General features: G+C 46.2%; 1 protein-coding gene across 8 annotated transcripts in view; it reads right to left on the bottom strand.

Moving 5' to 3' along the window:
- Nucleotides 1–21802, bottom strand: part of MIB2 (MIB E3 ubiquitin protein ligase 2) — a 402179-nt gene that overhangs the window by 89063 nt on the left and 291314 nt on the right. For all 8 annotated transcript variants that reach the window (XM_086921481.1, XM_086921485.1, XM_086921483.1 and 5 more), the window contains 2 exons: nucleotides 20503–20659; nucleotides 7656–7810 (listed from right to left, as the gene is read on the bottom strand). In XM_086921481.1, the coding sequence (XP_086777607.1) occupies nucleotides 7656–7810; nucleotides 20503–20659 (312 nt within the window). The remainder of the gene's footprint in view (nucleotides 1–7655; nucleotides 7811–20502; nucleotides 20660–21802) is intronic.

Here is a 21802-nt window from a genome sequence, read left to right as displayed (position 1 = left end):
TGCCACCGGATTCAAGCAAGCCGGGCTGAAGACGGCTGGAATGCCAGAAACCGGTCCTCGGAAGCTTGTTTCCGGTCCAGGGAAGACATGGCTTGGCAGTTCAGGCTGGACTGTTCCCATGAGGCACAGGGTCAGACTGATTTGCATATAGCCATGTCTGAACTGGGGTGGCAGAGTGGGCTAAAGAACGGTGATGGATTAAACCCAGATCTTTTGTCTGGGTGTGAGTGTTTGATTGATTGATTCAGATGCTCTGTCCATCACCACCCCCTTTTGTACCGTCACATGGGCCTGAAAGCACGGACTAGGAAGGTTTTGAGGCGGAGCTGCAGGGGTAGGTGTGGACTGGCCTCGCCGTGGACCCCAACCACCGCCACAGCGGTTTCCATGTCCGCCACCGCGTTGGATCTTAGACTGCGGTGCGTGGCTGGCGGCCCGTGTGGGGCGCCCCTTCCTTGGCCACGAAAGGAGCGAAAGGCACCCATTTGCTGGCACGGGGCCGAGAGGCCTAAGGACTTGGCCGTAGCCCTGGAGTCCTTAAAGCGCTTAAGCGCATGTCTGCCTTGTCGCCAAAGAGGCGACGGCCACTGAACGGCATGTCCATAAGTGTGTTTTGGACATCGGCCGAGAAATTGGCGGACCTCAACCAGGCGTGACGACGAATCGCCACCGTCGTTGACATCGCTCTGCCCAGAGAGTTGGTAGTGTCCAGCCCACACCGGATGGAATGCCGTGCTGCATCCCGGCCCTTCACCAGGGCTTGGCCGAGTCTAGCCCGTACCTCCAACGGGCAGTGTGGCAGCACGTCCGTGACCGTGTCCCACAGAGAGTGGGTGTAGCGGCCCAAGAGGCACGCGGTATTAACGGACCGCAATCCCAAACTTAGGGAGGAGAATATCTTCTTCCCGTAATTCTCGTACCTCTTAGATTCCCGGTTGGGTGGAGCTGACGGAAATGAGGTGTGGGAATTGGAGGCCTGGATAAGCAGGCTCTCAGGGGTGGGATGGGTAGGCAGAAAGCAAGGGTCACCCGGAGCCGGGCGGTGGCGTCTGGCCACGTTCCTATCCACAGGCTGTCCTGTGGCAGCCTGGACCAAGTGCCCAAAAGAACGTCTGACAAGGCCTTATTAAAACGGCAGCAGAGGCTCGGCCGAGCTTGACTGCGGTTTAAGGACCTCAGTGAGGAGGTTAGTCCTCACGGCCGCGACGGGGAGCTCAAGGCCCAGGGCCCTGGCCGCCCTCATCAGCACCACGCTATAAAAAGCCCCCTCCTCTGTAGCCACGCTAGGAGGGGAGACAAAGCCAGTGTCGGGCGAAGTGTCCAGCCCACTGGCCTCCCCAAGCTCTCCTGTCTAGTCCACAGAAGACTGACACTCCCGTGCCAGAGGGTCCTCAGACCCCTCCCAATTCTCCTCATCACCTCATCACCCACAGCCTGGTACTCAGGCTCAAAAGATGGGGCCGGGTCATTGAAATAAAAATCTCCCAGCGGCGTCGAGAGCGGCGCCCCGCCAGGGACGACGACGTCCAGGGACGGCGCCGGGGGCGACACCCGAGGGGCCGGCGTCTGCGAGGTCGTTAGGTCGACCGGCGACGACCCGGATCCGGACCAAGTGGGGTCCTGCGGCGTCGGGACCGAAGTCGCCGACGGCGCCGAGGCCGAAGCCCCGGACGGCGCCGGTGCCGAAGCACCCGGCCCGCATGGGGACCCAGTCGGAACCGCTTGACCCGAAGGCGCCGCGGATCCCGACGGAGGAGCAAGCGACCTCATGGCCATGAGGAAGTCAGCAATCTCCCCCGGCGTCGCGTCCAGCCCAGGGACCGGCGGGTATGGGGCAGGCCGCGACACCTGCGCTCCAGGGGAGCCGCGTGGGCGGTGTCGCCCGAACCCCCAGCCGCGAAGACTGATGACGACTCCAGGAACTGTGGGGGCTCCGGCCCTTCGACCTCCTTTCGGACCGGGACCTAGAGCGGCGCGGGGCAGACTGCCGAAGCTCGAGTCGCTTACAGGACCGCTCCCGTCTAGCTTTAGACGTCAGGGCCCGGCAGTCGGAGCAGGACTTGTCGTCGTGGTCCAGGCTTAAACAGTGCAGGCACCGGCAATGTGGGTCAGTAACCAACATCAGTCGGTTGCAGTCAGTGCAGGGCTTGAACCCGGGCATCCCTAGCGACACCGTCGGAGTCGATAGACTTCAACAAATGGATCAAACAGGATCTCAAAAGGTTAGTCAAAAAGTGACTTGGGCACAACTTTTTCCAGATCTGCGCTAGCTGGCGCGGAAAAAAGAAGAACTGACGTCAGCACGCGGAGGCGGCGTCTAAGTACTCCGACGACGTCATCACGGCGCCCACGACGGACGCGGAGCTGCAGAAGACGCCTACCGATGCGCAATGGTACTGCTTCGCAAAAATTTCCGGATCCAGTCGGACGCCTGGGGATATTCTGAGGTAAGGAATCTATCACTAACGTGTCTCTTTCAGATTTACAGACACTGGTTTGCAAATACATTTGTTAGGCCAAATGGAGAAATCCCTGAATACACATTAAGATGGCCTCAAATCAATGTCTTCTCAACAGTCTATTCAGTGGCCTTTGTACCAGCTTTGTTCACTAATTTGCCAGTCACTATGATCAGACAGCACTTGACTATGAATATGGAGTAATGTGCAAGTCCTGTGTTACAGACACTCATTGAATCAGACTTTGCTCACTCTACCAAAGCCTGCATTATACTTAAATCTTGATTTAATCTAAAGTGTTTTTTCTCTATAATGTATGGATCACATTTGATCATTTATCAAGTGTACTTGGAGTGCAAGCAGGCTCAGTGTATCTATGGAATTTCGTGCAATTGATGAGGACTGTCTTGAGCAATTTATGTAGAAATATCACGTTTGAGAAGTTCATATTATACAAGTTATGAAACAGACTTCCAATATAGTCTTTTGAACGAGGAAATCCTTAACGAATCACGACAAAATTTCATATATATATATGCATGTCCGTTCCAGGCCATTAAGCTAGTTTGTATGTTTTTGTTCCTAAAATCACCAATAAAGTCATACAACTATGAGCTTGACCAGGTTCAAGTAAATTGGTCAACGGATGTAACATAAATCATAGGGTATGACAAAAATGGCATTCCTCTCTCAAAATCCCAGAATATCTAGTTTGCTCACTGACGCAGAAAATACTGCTGAACAGATGGACATCAACTTTGGAAAGGTCGGTCCACATTACAAGTGTTGTTTGCTTTGATGTAAGTTCAACATCCGGGTTTGGAAATGTTTTTTAAAAAAATGGGACACAAGTATACCTTAATAACATTCATCTCCAGAAAACATGCTTTTAACTTGATATGGGCTTCAGAAAGAATGTTGAGAGCTGAAAAGTGTTGCCCTGATTGCCACTTTGAAGTTCTTTAACTCACAGAAAATGTCATAAAAATTTGCAGTAAACAGAAAAAGAATTGAAGAGCTATGTGACAGCAGGGTGGCCTCGTCGTGCCTCAGATGGCAACCATGGCGTTACCCATACATGTAGAATTTCCGTTTAAAACAAAACATCTTATGAACTGATCTGCACATTTCTGGGCACCCAATGTAAAGGCTGTGTACGTCTTTCAAGATTTGTACATACCTGCTGAATGTACTCTTCCTTTTAAAAAAATGGTCTTCAACAGAGCCAACCTCTGTTGATAGGAGGTACAATTAATGTATACCTCCAGCTCTGAGGAGGGTGGCATCTGCTCTCCCCATCAGGAGAGGAGGTGATGTGGTGGAAGCTGTAAAATGAAAGATACAAGGTCTTTCTACATGTACTCCAGTGAGACTTCTGTTTTTGCACAATAAGTGGCTCTCTAGGTCCCCATAACTGGATTCCATTGATCTGTTCTGCTTTATGGATTGTGTTTGTTGCATGTCAGTGACACATTCACTTTATTTGACATGACTGGTGGGCGTCCATAAAAATAGGGTGTGCATGGCAAAACAAGCTTGTTTGGTTTAGAAGCCGGCCAGTGCTGAGTTTTTTTTTTTTAAAGTACAGAGGCCTAAAGTTTTTATTAAAAGCCCACGGCTGATTGCTTGGGTTGTCAAATAAAAGGTTGCATATGGTCTTGATTCCACTTCATACCTCTTTCTTCCACCAAGGTACACTTCCTTTCTCTTTACTTCATAGAGCAGGATCTCTTGCATCTTTGCTTTTAAACCTTTACCAATGTTTTCCTATTTTTCTCTTCCTTTCCCTTACCCCATTTTTGTCTTTTCACTCTCTTCCTTTAGGCCGAAGTCTCATGATGAAAGAGAAGTGCAGCTCTTCATAAATGAGCACTGGTGGTTACCACCATTAGGCAATGTTGCCAGCTGTCTTGTCTCACTGCACCGGACTGCCTTCAGGAACCTGTTTCTTAGGTCTTTCTCTCCATATGTTACCTGGTAGGTGGATTGCAGTTTACCCATCTTTTCCATTCTCTAATGGAGGATTCTACTGTGCCGTGCAATTCAGTCTAACTTTCGATGATTTTGTCAACTAAAAACCATGACGGGCTGCATAATTCTGAGCCTGATATACTCGAGATCCTGAACGATCCATCTCCACAGCCTACAAAAATGAATGGACAAAAGAACAAAATGCACTTCATCCTAATATTGATCCAATTTTGAACTTTGAACAAACTAGAAGTTTGGTTATCCAAACCTTCCCCCACCTGTTTCCTCCACGTTGGATAAATACTGCCACAAACGAGCCTGTAACTCGCACATCATCTGTACCCTTGGGATATCCTTTACATAAATGCTGGGAAGAGGTTTGCCAGGGACAGAGACTTTGCTGGTGAGACCACAGTGGAGGCAAAGCCAGGTTCTCTGCGAAACCTTGCTGTTGCGACCACAGCAGAGGAGTAGATGAGATGACCTTCTGCCACCTGCAGAATGCCTGACTGACTGATAAATCTACATGGAAGATGCTATAATGTATTGTTTGGCTGGATAACAGACTGAAACTAGCCTGGCTTGTAGAGCTACAGCAGTGCTTTGTATCTTCCTCTCTGTACACAAGGACCACCCACAATCCATCCAGTATCTTTAGGGTACCCTGATTCTGACTCATCCAGCACTCTCTGGACGCTAAATATGGAGGTAATTGCACAGATAGAGAATGGCATGCACAGTCTGTGATGTTATTGGTGATATTGTTTCGGGTGCCATCTGTGATACCATCCTAGCTAGTTACGTCACACAAGGTAAGAGAATTGCACAGTGGTTAATCTTGCGTGGCCAATGATAATTGGCAAGAGTTCTTGGACTTTAGGTTTAAGATCATAAACATAAAGCTGCTTCAAAATAGTTGTTCTACTGAGAATTTGCTGAATGTTTATGTCATAGGTTAATATGCAATCCTAGAAGACAAAACGTAGCTCTAGAAATATTTTTCAATTAAAATCTTACATTTTGTAATCATACAAATTACCCTGTGGTTCTGGATGCAACACGTTACCTCATGCCATGCCACATGCCTAGTAATCATGAACAGCATAAACACAGAGCTGGCCTGCATTTTTCTTTGAATCTAGTGTTTTGTTCGCGTTCAAAATAACTGTGTACATTTTTCTATATAAAATGTGACTATTTCATCCCAATGGATACCGCCCCAGCCATCCCTCTAGGTCGAGTGTTCACAGCCAGCCACACTATATGACTTCAACAGAAGGTTAAGAACGGGGTCTACTTACAGAGCATTGTGAATTTTGAAGTAGCTGATGGGGGTCAAAAAATGCTCAAATCCTACCTCAGTAAGCTGGATCTGACAGAACTGACATGCACTCCATGGGTCAGTGTTTGACCTCATGATCGCCGGTTGAATTCCAACAGGTCTACAAAGCCTTTAATTTTTCTGAGGTAAACGAAATGAGTTGGGTAATGATAAATATCTGGTATATTTTGCCATGATGCCCTAAAAGGTGGAAATGCAGTTTGTAAAAACATTTAATGCTATGGCTCAGTTAAATCTGGATCCACAAATCAGTCCAGAATCCAAATTGCAATATATAAAAAATGCTCTGAGCCCAAATTATTTTTTTTTGAAACCTCAAGATAGATTTTCACTAAATCAAACAGGATCCCGGATTAAGAAATAATACTGAAAATCTTGTCAAGGTTCTGTGTTAATGTTAATGTTAATATGTATTTATTAAGCGCTCGTACGCCCAAGGGCTTCATGGCGCTATAGGAGAGAACACAACACAACAGTTAAAAATGGAAATAATGCGACTCAGCAGTAAGCCTGTGAGAATAGCCAGGTTTTAAGGGAGTGTCTGAAGCTAAGAAGATTACCGCTCAGTTTCAATTGTAAAGGAAGGGAATTCCAGAAGGTGGCTGCAAGATGGTCAAAGCAGCAACCCCCTAGACGCTTCCTTTTATAAGATGGGACACTCAGTAGAGATTTTTGAGCGGACCGATGATTACGAGAAGGATTGTATCTGAGGAACAGATCTTTTATGAACTTTGGGCCAGAGTCATGTAAGGATTTAAATAGGATACACCCTGTTTTAAATGCAACTCGCTGCGCAACAGGCAGCCAATGTAAATGTTTCAACCCAGGTCTAATAGACTGCCTTTTTGGAAGGCACAGAATCATTCTGGCAGCCTGATTTTGGACTAGCTGAAGACGTTTTAACTCTCCAATTTGGAGCCCCAAATAGAGACTGTTGGAGAAATCTAGTCGAGACAAAACCAAGGCAATTATGACCTGGATAAGGGCAGCCTGTGAAAAAAAGCAAGCAATTTTTCTAATTTTCTTTAATTGAAAGAAGCTAGAGGACACTACCGCGCCTACCTGTCTTTTCAAAGAGAGATCCTCACTAATTAGTACTCCCAGACTTTTAACTGAAGACGAACTAGAAGGTGGAGCCCCCATGCCAGATGGCCAAATGCATGGGCTCCAACTGAATACGCTCTGCCCAGGCAAGACCAATTGTCAATCTGTCCAGTAGTTTTCGAGGTGTTGGTGTGTTGAAACCACCAATGAAAATGTAAAGGGGAAAGTTGGGATGACCCTTAAAACACACCTCTCTCCATCCTAGCACATGACCAATCTGCATCAAACTTCCAAGAATCAAAGTAGGAGGACTGAGTACGATTTTAATTTTTTAAGTTTCAGAATTGACTTCCGGGTCCCTGACGCCAGTGTAGCGAGGGTGATTCGACCATGGAGCCAATTATACCACACGTATCCATTCGGTTGATTGTGAAGGAACTCTTACGTCTTATGAAATTGGATTGTTGAATAATTGTGGCACCGAGGTGCGGAATACTGGCGTCGCCTACTGCAACTTTACACGAAATATCGGAATACTATATACCGTCACCTTCCCATTATAAGGTTACCCTGCCGGGTTGGAATTATCACAGGACGTGGGCCCTAATAAAAAGGATCCAGCCATTGAGCCCTGAAGAGTTGTAGCATCTGTGTATGTACAGACCTACAACGAAACACGTGTCGGCTGGCTGTAAATTACCATTGGTGTGATGATCTAATAAAAGGAGATATACATCAAACTCCAGGAATCAACTTTGGACAGTTGTCTTTTTCAATTACAAATAGTAGCATACTACAACCTGCTTTATGTACGCCCTCTTAAACTCCTGACAACTCACAGGGTGTTTCCTTTCAAGGCAGCATGGTGGAGCACGTTGAAGCCCTGGCGGTTCTGTACTGTGAAGTCTATGTTGGGCACATCTGTCAGGATCTCGATGCTGCTCGTGAAGTCGGCAGTGATAGCATAGTGTAAAGGTGTGTCCCCAAATGAATCCTAGGAATAAAAGAAAGAACAATGTTATATAACATTGCATTCTAAGCACAACCGTACAATATCAAAATGCCAGCTTGAAGGCACATAAATTTAAAGTGGTTAAAGAAGGGACAATATAAGTAACATAGAATCCCACACAAATCCCACAGTATGATACCGTAGGATAGCGTAATGTAAGTTCATAAGCCCAAATAAATTCCAAGCATTCAAGTTTTCGAACAGAGTCACACACTCAGCCCCAGCAATTATGAATCTTTGGAGAAAATTGGTATGATCACTGTTTTAGACCTCAGCCATAGGAAGTGCAAGGATTTGCGCACACTGACAAACATTCACATAACACAATATTTCAGGTCAATTCCAAAACTGTGGCAATCTGTAGGCTTGATGAGGTTGGCTGCAGGGGTGATGTCATCAGTGCATGTCCATCCACCATATTATCATGGATTGCTGAAAGTCATTGGGAGTAATATAATTGAGGGTTCCAGTCTAACAAGGGAGACTTGGTGTTTTTTCCACTCAGTGCAGTTAAATAGTACACTAATTTAGAGCAACAGCTAGGAAACACCAGTCTCCTGCAGGAAGTATCGCAGTGTTATGTATAGTTTCTGGTTTTCGAAAGAAAAGTAAACTATGATTTAAATGGAAAGTTGATATAACTTTTGGTAGGTACTTTAGGTTTGTGCGTAAACACACTTTATCTGAAAACACTTGAACATACGGTTCTTCAATAGTGAGCGCATTCTTTTCGCTAACCCTTCGTTGGGAGGTTATTGCTACGAGGAAAGCCACCTTCCATGTTAAGAATTATATTTGACAGTTATGAAGTGTCAACTGGAGGCCCCATGAGTCTTGTTAACATAAATTTTAAGTTCCATGTAGGTACGGGTGGAGTACGAGGTGGAATGACTCTTTTTAATCCTTCCATGAAGGCTTTGATAACATGAATGTGGAAAAGGGAATGATGCTTCCTGTTTTGTAGATACGCTTCAATGGCTGCTAAATATAGGTGTGTGAAGGTATATGCTAAATGCGCCTTTTGCAGCAGTAAAAAGTAACAAACTAGTTGTTGTTTTGTTGGAGAGGATGGTTTAATGTTTTGTGAAGCACAATAGTGAACAAAACATTTCCATTTAGCAGCATAGAATGGCCTTGTGTTTAGAGTTCTGCCTTTTTTAACATAACATAACATAACATAACATAACATAACATAACATAACATAACATAACGTGCATTTGTAAAGCGCACGTTCACCCCTAACGGGGTATCTTGGCGCTGAATAACAATTGTTTATTATTACCCAACTCAATGGTACTCATTTTATCGACCTCAGATGGATGAAAGGCTGAGTGGACCTGCCGGGATTTGGATGCATTAGTCCACTGAGCCACGAGACCCGGCATTTTAAAACAGTCATGCATTCTGGGGATAGATTTAAGTATCCAAACTATGACTTCAGGCGTCAGATTGGAAGACGGAGCTGCTAAGTGTTGGTATGGGGTATGTCTCACCCTGCCCACGGTGTGAGTGAGAAGGTTTGGATAGTGTGGTGGCTTCTTGTGAAGTACTAGGGATAGCTCTAGTAGCGTTGCGTACCATGGTTGTCAAACCCGGGTGAGAGCTGTAGGAAGCTGGCTCTGTATATAATATTGCTGCTATGTGGTAATACCATGCATTAAGTCCAGGGGTTCCCCAAAAGTGTATAGGGCTCAATGTAAAACCCAAAGTGCTTTATTAGCAGCAGAGGCGCCAAGCAGCCTTAGGCCTAACACACAGAAGTGCAAGACAGTTATTACAGTGATCAATAATGGACACATGACTCAAGAAGGAGATCCAGACCAATTTTAGAAATTATACTTTGTGCTTTTTTTAAGACCAAGATCTTCTCAATCAGGTAAGTACGTTTTTAACTAAAAATACTTATTTACTTTGAAAAATCTACACTTAGAAACTTTTCAGGCACAGTTCAATGTTATCTTATGGGGATAAACAGGTTATTAAGGCACTTACAAATCCAGTCTTCGGACCCAAAAGTCAGCAAGGGGCAGGTGAGGAGCAAAACTACACCAGCAGTGGCACAAGGGAGGCCATGTGCAGAGGTCAAAATTGGAGTTCACCTAATGCTTTCCAATGGGGACAGGGGGTGCCTGGTGCCACACTGCTTGCAGGTAAGTAGTTCGGTTGCAGGGGCCAAGCTTTGGGGAGTTCGGTTAAGCACCGGGGGTGGGGGGCTGGGTGATTTCGGGGGCCACAAAGCAGCACTAAACATACACCACCAGCAGCACAGGGGCGGCTGGGTGCAGGGTGCAATTTCGATGTTGGGCGCCCAATGCTTTTTAATGGGGATTCTTTTTTTGGCAAAGAGGCTGCAGGCGTGGCACCGGAGGTTGCAGGAGGGAGACCAATGACAGCAGAGGTAAGTTGAGATATAGGGAGTCAAAGGGGCACTATTGGTTCAGCTCACCAAGGCCAGGGGCTTCGGGTGCAGGGGTGCATCAGGGGGAGTGTCTCGATTCACACTGCAGGGAACCATTGTCGAGGTCAGAACCGGTCAGGGTCGCTGGAGAGACCTCACTGTACAGGTGAGCCACTCAGACAAGGCCGTGGGTGGCGGGTGCAGAGTGAGCAGGGGACGCGGATCCGCTGGGATCCAGGGTCCTTGGAGCTCGTTTCTTTTTGGACAGGTCCGCTGTCCACAGGAGCTTGGAGTCTTTTTCAAAAGCTGCAGTCCTCCCAGGGTTTTCAGAGGTCGCTGGCTGCAAGACTAATCAAGGGTTCGCAGAAGCTGGAGACAGGCCAGTGGGGCTGGGGCCAAGAAAGCCAAAGTCTTCAGTCTTCTCTGCAGGGTTGCCTTCTTTCTTCTTAGGTCGTCGCAGATCTAGTTTCCAGGTCTGGGGGAACCACCTAAATACTTGATTTGTGGGCTTTTTAGGGGAGTAGCAGGTAGGGCTAATAGGCACCTTACCAGGGGTGACTATACCCTCTATTATGCCACCCTTCTGTGGGAGGGTGTATAGACGAGTTGGAGGGGTCTCCCCATCTTCAAGATGGTGGGAACTGGAAGATGAGCTTCACCTCACCTACCCTACCTTAGGGGTTGACTTGGCAGATGTGGGCACACCTCCTATTTTTCAAAACCTTTCATGACTGTTTTCATGCTCAAAGTGGGGGTGTAAACCAGGGACTGCCATCAGCTGCTAGCAGCAAAGGCTGGGGGTAGCATTACAAAGGCGGAAGGCCTTTGACGCTTCCCTCTTCGAGCACTTGACCATTCTGGGGGAGGAGGTGTGACACCTCTGCCCAGAATGTGTTTAGTTTCTGGTCCCAGAGAGCAGGGGCTCACTACCCAGGGGTCCAGAAACATGTCTGGTGGTGGCTTACTGCCTACAACTGGTCAGAGTCCATACCAGGGTTGGTAGGGTTTCAGCAGGCACTTCTGAGATGCCGTCTAGGTACATGGTATATCCACACTGACATCAGTGTGGATTTATTACAAGGAGCTGTTTGGTACCAAACACTTATGGGTTCAATAAAGCCATCATGGTGCTGTGGAACTCGAGTTGTTAAGTTACCAGCCCATGTGCTCTGTATGGCTTCCCTGTCAGTGACAATATTAAGGAATAGACCCTAATACTCTAGAGGCATATCTGCTCATGCAGATATGCCCACACCTGGGATTTACTGCACACTGCCTTAGGGCTTGTAGGGCCTGCTAAAGGGGTGACTTACCTATATCTTAGTCAGTGCTAGCTGGTATGGCACACAGGCAGTGTGCCATGTCAACATGGTAATTTTTTCACCTCACAGGGACATTCCAGTTGCAGGGGAAGTGGCATGGTCCTACTGAGGGGGGTCCCATGGGACCCTCTTAAGCTTCCAGGCCCTAGGTACCCAGGGTGCCACTTACTAGGGACTTACATGGGGGCAGAAGTACCAATTGTGGACACGTTTTAAGGGAAAGAACACTGGTACCGAACACCTGGACAGCAGGGACCCACTACTCTACAGTCAAAGTTGCATTTAAAGCCAGCCAAAATTGTGCGTGTGTGTGTGTGTGTGTGTGTGTGTATGTGGAGGAAGGGGGCAGGGGTACTGTAACAGAACCCCATTTTCTCACAGGAGCTATAAGTATCAAGGTTAATGAAGTCTGAGTTTCCTGACCACGTATGGAATAAGTAAGTGGGCGAGGAGGAAAAGAATATGCAAATATCCGTGATCAGTTCATCCATAGTACGTTCCCCTTGGATTGCAAGTGTGGGTGTCTGGATGCAGAGCTTTGGCATTTTGAGTTTTCGACGGTGGCAAACAGATCTATTGTTGGAGTTACCCACAGTTGGAAGTATTGTAGTAGTAACTGAGTGTGTATTTCCCAATCATGAACTTGATGCTGTGTTCTGCTTAGCAGGTCTGCAATGGAGTTGGATGGGTGTAATGTGAAGTCTCGCATGACGCACTACTGCTATTCATGAAGCCATCATCCCTAGAAGGGGCATCACTGTTTTGACTGGTAGGCGACGATCTGACTGAAAAAGATCCAGTTGGTTCTGGCGATTGAGAACCCTTTCAGTGATTGGGGTATGCTGTCTCCTTTACTAAATTGAATATCGCTCTGAGATAGGGTTGTACATGGAGTGGTTGGAGATGGTATTTTGTTCCATTGATTTTGAAGCCCAATTTGTTTAACAGGTTCATTGTGCTTTGTGTGTCTTTTAGACATGTGGCTTTGGTTGGACTCTTGATCAACCAATCATCTAGATAGGGAAAGACGTGTAGGTTTTCTCTTCGTGATTTTGCTGCTACCACAGCTAAGCATTTTGTGAAGACCCTTGGGGCTGTTGTTACCCTAAATGGTAGCACTTTGAATTAATAATTACGTCCACCTACCAGAAACCAGCTGTAGTTGCGATGTGCCGGTGGAATGGGATGTGGAAGTATGCATCTTTCAGACCTACCACAGTCATGAAGTCGCCCTTTTGTATTAGTGGTATATAGTCCTGCGATGTCACCATATGGAAGTGTTCTGACAGTATGAATCGATTGAGTGGACCTAGGTCCCAGATGGGCCTTAGTGAGCCATCCTTTTTTGGTATGAGGAAATATGGGAGTAGACTCCCTTGTTGATGTTTCCTTGGGAGAGGTTCTTTGGCCACTTTCAGTAACAACGCCTCTTATTCTGCCTTAAGCAGCGGTAGATGCTGCGGATTTAGTATGTGTCTTTTTGGCTGGACATTTGGTGGCTGTTGAGTTAGTTCTAGGTAATTTTCATGCCTGGTAATTTGTAGTACCCACTGGTATGATGCTATGTCTGGGCACAGCTGCTGGAACTGTTGCAGCCTTCCCCTGACTGGTGTTTTGTGACATCTGTTTTTGTATCTGTCTCTAAAGTAGGCACAGGTTTGCAGGTGGTAGTGTTGATTTTGTTGATATGAGATATTGCCACTGGTAGACGGCTTTGCGCCCCCTATACCTTGGTAACGCCAAAAGGATGCTGCTTTTGAGGCTTTGTTTGCAAGGCCCCCATCAATTTGGTGGTATAGGAGTATTTTTTCAAGCTGCGTATTAAATGCGGGCAAAAAGAGGTTTCCCCCATTGAAGGGGACGTTCAGAACATGTTGTTGCACTTCTGGTTTGAAGACAAGATGCATAACCAATCATGTCTACGCAGCAAGATGGAAGTATTTACGCCCCTTGCAGCAGTGTCAACCGCATCTAGTGCACATTTGATTGTGGCATTGGATACTCGCCTGCCCTCATTAAGTATTCTCCTCGACAGACTGCAGACTGTGCAAAATGCCGCGGCCAGGACTCTACTAACCATCCCCAAATTCACATCCATTTCCCCTTACATCCGACAGCTGCATTGGCTCCCAGTGAGGAGTCTGATTAAATTCAAGGCTTTATGCATAGCCTACAAAGCCATCAATAATCTAGGCCCACTATTTCTAAAAAAAGCCTTCTGCCCGCTTGAGCATTCAAGAACTCTACGTTCATCATCAGCCCATCTGTTGAGGGTTTCACGTACAAGAAGGGCCAATTGGGGAGACAGATGTTTTACCACATCGACAGCCAAACTTTGGAATACGTTACCCCTCCATATTAAAACCGCTCCTACGCTCATTAACTTCAGAAAGAAACTCAAGACTTGGTTGTTTTCAGCATAAATTACCATTTTTCTTCACAGGAAGAGTTCTGTAACGCTAGCGCCGAGACACCCTCCTGGGTATTTGCGCACTCTAAAAATCGCATAAAATAAATAAATAAATAAATACATACATAAATAAATAAATTTCCTTGGGAGATTTTGTATGAGTTCCTGCATCTCACTCCGGTGGCCTGTTATAAGGGGAGAGTAGCCCCACCGAGTTGCCAATCTTCCAATGGATGGCATGCCCTGTTGCCACCCTTATTTATGCCTGCAGCATCTATCTTCTTGCTTTCTTTGTCTGAATACATTCAGTACAGATCCTATCATGGGCAGGTATTGTACCGTGTGCTCAGTGCGCACAAGTGCCTCAACTAAGAATTCAGTTTGCTCCTCAGTGGTATGCATTGGGAGATTGTGGTACTCTGCCAATCTCTGAATAACACGGTGATATGAGGAGGTGTCACCTTTTGGTGATACCTTCAATGGTTTTGGGGGTTTCATGTCTGCGTCAGGGAGAACCACATTGTAGTTATCCCAGGGGTCTCAAGTGTGGTAGGTGTCTTGTGGCCCCTGTGAATCTGTCTTTTGGTCTCCCCTCTTCCTCCTCTTTTTCCGAGAGGGTGACTGTGTGGGGAGCCAGGTGGGCTACAAGACATTGGGTTTGTGGCCCTGTGCTCTAGTACCACCTTCTTTTTTCGAGGCAGTGGCAGATCTTGCTCTTGTGTCTGTGTTTTGGCAGCCTCTTTAGGTTTTTGCTGCATAAATTGTTGCAGTCCTTCAAAAACAATGCCCTGTTCTTCTGTCAGCATATGAGACTGTGTCTTTTGTTTTTTTGGAGCCGGTTGAGTGTCTTCAGAAACTGTGTGTGCCTTTGTAACCCCAGATGCATGGCATTTCTTCTCTCCCGATGTGTGGGCATGGCGTATTTACATCCTCAGAGCTGAAGGCTGCTTTGATTCCGAGATGTTACATCCCAAGAATTTCTTCGGATACGATGTTTTACGTGGGAATAAATTCTGTTAGGCAGCTTTCGGTGCCTATGTGTTTGACGGTGCTGACTTGTGCTTTGGTGCCGGAGCTGTCCCAGTGATGTGACCTTGTTGCCCGATCGGGATCGAGAACGTTCTTGTCCCTTCTCGGCTCAGAGGCATGCTCACAGTGTCGAACTGAGCCCGAGGGCTGTGGCGCACTGTGGCAGGGTGGAGGATGTGTGTGCGTGATTTTCTTGGCACGCAGTGGGTCAACAGTACTTACGGTACATGGTGGTGTCTTGGTCCTCGGTCCCAACACACAAATCACTTATATCGATGTGGGACCCTCGAAGTGTACAGGAGCGAGTATCATGCGAGATCCCTGCCTCGGCTGCCAGCACCATGGCGTGTAAAAGGCTACGATCTCTTTGGATCCGAAGAGTCATTTTGCTTTAACACAATGTGCAGGCTGCGCACTCATTGTCAGAACGACTTGCAAAGGATACAGTGCTTCGCCACGAAATGCACGGGAACAGTCTGAAGTCCTTTTCCCGACTCCACCCCAAAGATACTCAGAGACCGTCATTCTATTTAACAAGACTCTCAAGATTCCTCAGGGGGGAAGGGGGAAATTGGATAAAATAACAAACAACATGAAGGGACTGTCCTGGATCGTCTTCTTGGCTTCCTCGAATTCGTCTCAAACTTGGAAGCCATAGAAGTCCTAATGCAAATACATCAACAAATAAAAGGTCAAAAATGTCCTGGCCTCGAATTCATTATACACTATCTGAACTCTCTCCTCTCCTACCTATTTGATCTAGGATTTAGCTACTCTTCTTCTCTCTTCTTATTTTTATTTATTTCTTCTGCTCTCTTGCTCTCAGGAAGTATCTGTAAATAATTATAAATGTAATTACTCTTCTTTACTGTTATTACTGACCTTTCTATATATGTTATTCTATTTGTTGGTCTTACCTCCTATTTGAGCTCTTTAGCCTTGTATTTAAATTGTACTCTGTTTGACCTTTTCTAGATGAATACTAACTCAAGATTGTCTTCTTCTCTCACAGGAGTGCTGAACTTCCTGCCATTTGGTAAGTATTCTATATGTCGTTAACTGTACTTGTATATTCTTTATTCTCATAAGTTTCGTTATTGTCATGAATTCAAATAACGCTTATTTGTCTTCTCAGGAACTCAGCTTCGTGACTAACCGACTGGGAACGCTTCTTTCCTTCAGAGTAGCCGGTAGCGGTGCTGTGGATTCTCATCAAATTGTGATATTGCTTTGACCTCTGACGGGGAATGGGAAAAATACGATAACCTGACTACAAAATAATAAACGCGACGCCAGAAACTAACTGTGGTGACTAGGACATAAATGCTACGTCCGGATACTCCATGAGCTCTGGTGAAGTGCGCAGCAGAATTAGCTCACGCGCTTCACCTAGAGCCTTGCACGTGCATACAGGGAACAACACTAGACCGCCAACTTGTCTATCGAGTTGGTGGCCATCTTAAAATTCCGCGAGTGAACTGCTGGAGACCATTTGCGGTTCCACACTCCTCTTCTTTCAGTTCGTGAGATTCTTCAAGGTACAGACAATGTGCTTAATTTTAGTTCTGGACTTGACAGGCCTGACATTCATCTTCTTTGCGCTCTGGGGATAAGAACGGATTACACACTTTGTGAGTGTCAGAGTGTGCATACTTAGCTCTGCATTGAGGGCACCATGGGAAAGGTCTTTCTTCATCTCCATCACCCGGTGATGGGTATTCTCGATATCAAGGTGTTGCTCACCGGATATTTGCTTCCCGGTGTCTCAGATCCAATGGGGACTGCTGCCACTAAAGCGCGGGTGGGGGGAAGGGGGTTAAGGGAATAATTAACAAATAACAGAACTTACCTACAGCACACCGCCTCGATGCTCCTCTGCACCACTCCCCAGCCAATCCAGACGCTGCTCTCATGCTATTACCCAGCATGAGAGAAGTGCTGGGATTGGTCTGAGCGGGCTGAAATGTCGCTCAGCTAGGGACAGGGAGCCTGTGCCTCTTCTCCCACCCGGCTGTGCAAGACAGCTGGGTTGGAGAAATGTAAGTGCACATGTCAGTTTAAACACACGGAAGGTACCAGAAGTCTACTTAGCTTGGAACCCTAACAAGTGTTCCACATGAATGATAGGATCAAACAAGGTTAATCCTAAAGAGAGACCTTTGTGCAGGTAGAACAAGGAGAAAAGATACAGAATACAAAGATGAAAAGTGTACCCATCATTATTTTCCTTTTTCTTTTCATTTTTTCACTATTTCTGAACACTGCAACTGTGCCCCTTCAGCCTTTCACTCTGTCATCTTTTGTGGTTGAGGGTCCAACCATTGGGTCCTTGATTTGCCAGCCTCAGGTTTGTCCTGATGAGAGGCATATTGGACACCAGCTTCCAAAAAAAACCCCAGATGAAGAAGTTCCACTAATGAGTGGGCTGATGGGTACACTTTTCATCTTTGTATTCTGTATCTTTTCTCCTTGTTCTACCTGCACAAAGGTCTCTCTTTAGGATTAACCTTGTTTGATCCTATCATTCATGTGGAACACTTGTTAGGTTCCAAGCTAAGTAGACTTCTGGTACCTTCCGTGTGTTTAAATGTTCAGTTGGGGGACAAGGTACTAGTAGGTCTATAAAGACATCTTCCCCTTAGGCCCTCCATTACTCTTTGTTCTTTTTGCACATGTCAGTTTGGCCATCCTAAGACGGCTGGCCAAACCGACATGCACACTTACAGTGCACCTACCACTCCTTGTTCCTGACTGCTACTGGCGCAGGGGATGGCCCACCCCTCCCTAGACTCGCTGAGTACATGAAAAATAAAATGATAATAAAAAAGTTTGATTATTATATTATTTTTCATTTGCTGCCTTTCACCAGTGGGGCGACGCTACTCTGCCAAAAGGGAGGAGCTGCCCCTCCTATGATCTGTTGGATGTCGTTCACTGGATTTCCAGTTGAGTTTTCTTTACTGTATGCGTTGAATCTTCAAGAGCTCAGAAGCAGTCTTTTCGAGCCCAATGGAGTAAAAAATCTTACTAACAAAGGAGCCGCTGAACATGCGCAATACCTTGAGAGGGGTGAGAGACGACGCACAACGCCAATCATAAAACTTCCTCTAGAAAAACAGCTTGCAGAATCTGGGCCAACACTGGATGGTAGGAGTATTTATAGCATGTGCATCTGCAGCCAACACTAAAAATTCACTGTTTTCATTGTTGCTTTCCTTTGCATGGTCTAAAAGAAATCCGTGCTCACCACAATAGCTAATTTAATTCTACTTCCGACTATGTTTACATAACCCATTTTCTCTGTGTTGCCTTACATTTGTGTTAACTATGAAATAAAGATTAATAAATGGTTGTTGTTTTAAAACTTTCAACCTGAAATGCATCTTCAAATATATTCATTCCAAAATGAGATTTAGCGGAAAGATTCACATACGAAACAGCTTGTGGCTTTAGGATTTACTAAACCGTACCTATAATTATTGTGCAGCTCTAAAGAACTGTGGCATTTCCATTTTTTTTATGGGCTCAGAAGAATTCTAATGGTTAGTTGCCAACAGAAGAAACATAAGATCTGAGCTCTAATACTTCTTGCCACATTTGATTCTGAGACAATCATCTTGTTTTCATTGGCCTCAGTTACATTATTTGCTTACGTAGGAAAGGCATATATGCATATAAATATCATCTATGTATATTTTTAAAGGATAGTGTACTAAAACAAAAATTGTACTTTGCCCTCTTAAAATCTTTACACCATAAATTCTAATCTCACTATTACCATCAATTTGGAATTCGGTACAACAAGGAGTACTCCGCTCAATATCATAAACTGCGAAGTCAACTCAATTTTCCACATATACAAAATTTAAGCAAGGAAGACAAAACTCTACTTATACTCTATTGGATAGAAAATACCATGTTTAAACCAGTACAAAAGGGGGTGGTGATGGACGGAGCATCTGAATCAATAAAACACTCACACCCAGTCAAAAGATCTGGGTTTAATCCACCACCGTTCTTTAGCCCACTCTGCCACCCCAGTTCAGACATGGCTATATGCAAATCAGTCTGACCCTGTGCCTCATGGGAACAGTCAGGCCCGAATTGCCAAGCCATGTCTTCCCTGGACCGGAAACAAGCTTCCGAGGACCGGTTTCTGGCATTCCAGCCGTCTTCAGCCCGGCTTGCTTGAATCCAGTGGCAAAGTGAGCAAGGGACTCACGTCTGAGCATACCCTGCCACACTTATGGCGGCCAAAAGCGGTACAAAAGGGGGTGGTGATGGACGGAGCATCTGAATCAATCAAAAACTCACACCCAGTCAAAAGATCTGGGTTTAATCCATCACCGTTCTTTAGCCCACTCTGCCACCCCAGTTCAGACATGGCTATATGCAAATCAGTCTGACCCTGTGCCTCATGGGAACAGTCCAGCCAAAACTGCCAAGCCATGTCTTCCCTGGACCGGAAACAAGCTTCCGAGGACCGGTTTCTGGCATTCCAGCCGTCTTCAGCCTGGCTTGCTTGAATCCAGTGGTGTGGAGAGCATGGGACTCACGTCTGAGTATACCCATCCCACTCGGGGTGACAAATGCAAAATCCACAGTTGATGGACAGAATGTAGAACAATGTCATACATTCACACCAGTACAGAGATCTGGGCCTAAATCCATCGTTTTTTTGCACTCCACATCACCCCAGTTCAGACATGCCATATGCAAATCAGTATGACCCTGTGCCTCATGGGAACAGTCCAGCCCGAACTGCCAAGCCATGCCTTCCCTGGACCGGAACCAAGCTTCCGAGGACCGGTTTCTGGCATTCCAGCCGTCTTCAGCCCGGCTTGCTTGAATCCAGTGGCGTGGAGAGCATGGGACTCACGTCTGAGCATACCCATCCCACTCGGGGTGACAAATGCAAAAACCACAGTTGATGGACAGACTGCAGAACAATGTCATACATTCACCCCAGTACAGAGATCTGGGCCTAAATCCATCGTTTTTTTGCACTCCTCACCACCCCAGTTCAGACATGGCCATATGCAAACCACTGTATTCAAGCAAGCTGGGCTGAAGACGGCTGGAATGCCAGAAACCGGTCCTCTGAAGCTTGTTTCCGGTCCAGGAAAGGCATGGCTTGGCAGTTCGGGCTGGACTGTTCCCATGAGGCACAGGGTCAGACTGATTTGCATATGGCCATGTCTGAACAGGGGTGGTGTGGAGTGCAAAAAAACGATGGATTTAGGCCCAGATCTCTGTACTGGTGTGAATGTATGACATTGTTCTGCATTCTGTCCATCAACTGTGGTTTTTGCATGTTTAAACCAGAGCACAATTAAACATTACTGATATGCTGACCCACATTAGTTTTAATAAACTCTAGAATTAATGCAAAAAAACGAAAACTAAAAACAATTACATAAGGCTTGACAAGACATTTCCTATGGCTACTTCTTTTGTTTGCTCAGAAGACAAAACACTGAGGTCATAATGCTGGAAAAGATAGACCAGCCCTACCTGAACATTGACTGCACAGTTGTGCTGGCACAAAACCCGCACTACTTCTGTGAAGCCCTTGTTGACAGCAATGTACAAGGCGGTGCACTTGGCATTGTTCAGCAGGTCTGTAGTGGCTCCTTTGCTTACAAGTAGTTCAGAAACTTCAGGTTGGTTTCTAGGAAAAAAGGAAAAATAACTTGATTATTTCTTGCCACCTGTGGCTGCACTTTAACTGCTGTTGCATGTAGTGAAATGGACTTTGTGTCATAGATGTCTAGAGACCAATTCCATTTCAGGACCTAATGTACGAGTTACTTACCTTCGGTAACCATGTATCTGGTAGAGACGATTCTAGCAGCAGATTCCTTAAAGTAAAATTATCCCCAGGCGCAAGACTGGAACCAACATTTTTTTTGCCACAGCATCCCTGCGCACCAGGGGGACGGCATCCCTTGACTCCGCCCAGGCGTTGTCCGTGTACGTGATGTCAGCGAGTCACATAAGTTCCACCCCGGCACGCCTACGTCAGTTTTCTTCTAAGAACTTTTCCGCGCCACAACGCGGAGCCATCAGACAAAACTGTAGGAGTATGGGTACAGTGTGTGAAAGAGCATAAAAACTGGAAAAAGGAATGGTGATGAACAACACCATAAGGAGCAGTGTCAACACTGCAGCACCCAAAGGCAGGGAAAAGAAGAAAGAACAGAGCACAGCTCTGAGCAGCGCCCCTGCCAGTACGTAGACAATTCCCCCCCTGGAGACAAGGAACACATGTAAAAATGTAATGACAACATGTAGCAGGACTTCAACCCCAACCAGAAACAATGAAGGGGAACCAGTCCAAGACAAACAAGGAACGAAAAACCTCCAAGACAACCCCATCACAGAGTGTGACAACCCCTCAAAGGAACAAACGGCAGAGGCACAGCTAGAGGACCAGAACCTAGAGGATAGCAGAGAGGCCAGAACCCGTAGTAATCAAGGGGAGAGGAATGGGAGGGAAGCGATTGAAGGTAAGCCCCAATCGTGGTGCAACCAAAGCAGAAGGGCACAGAAGTACCTATAAACCCATCCCCCAATGTGCCAAAAGAGGTGGAAAGGAACAACAGACAGGACGAATCATCCTGTCAAAAAGAGCAAAAGAATGCACTCACAGAAGACATAGCCACCCACGGGAGGTGAGTGCGGAAGACCAAGCCAAAGGTCCTCGCAGAACGGGGAGGAAGGGCGGGCCGTGAAGGAATCTGCGGCTAGAATCTTCTCTACCAGAAACATCGTTACCGAAGATAAGTAACTAAGTAACTCGTACATCTGATAG

The sequence above is a fragment of the Lissotriton vulgaris genome, chromosome 5 (assembly GCF_964263255.1).
Source record: "Lissotriton vulgaris chromosome 5, aLisVul1.2, whole genome shotgun sequence".
NCBI lineage: Eukaryota > Metazoa > Chordata > Amphibia > Caudata > Salamandridae > Lissotriton > Lissotriton vulgaris.
This window is presented reverse-complemented; position numbering and strand designations above follow the sequence as displayed.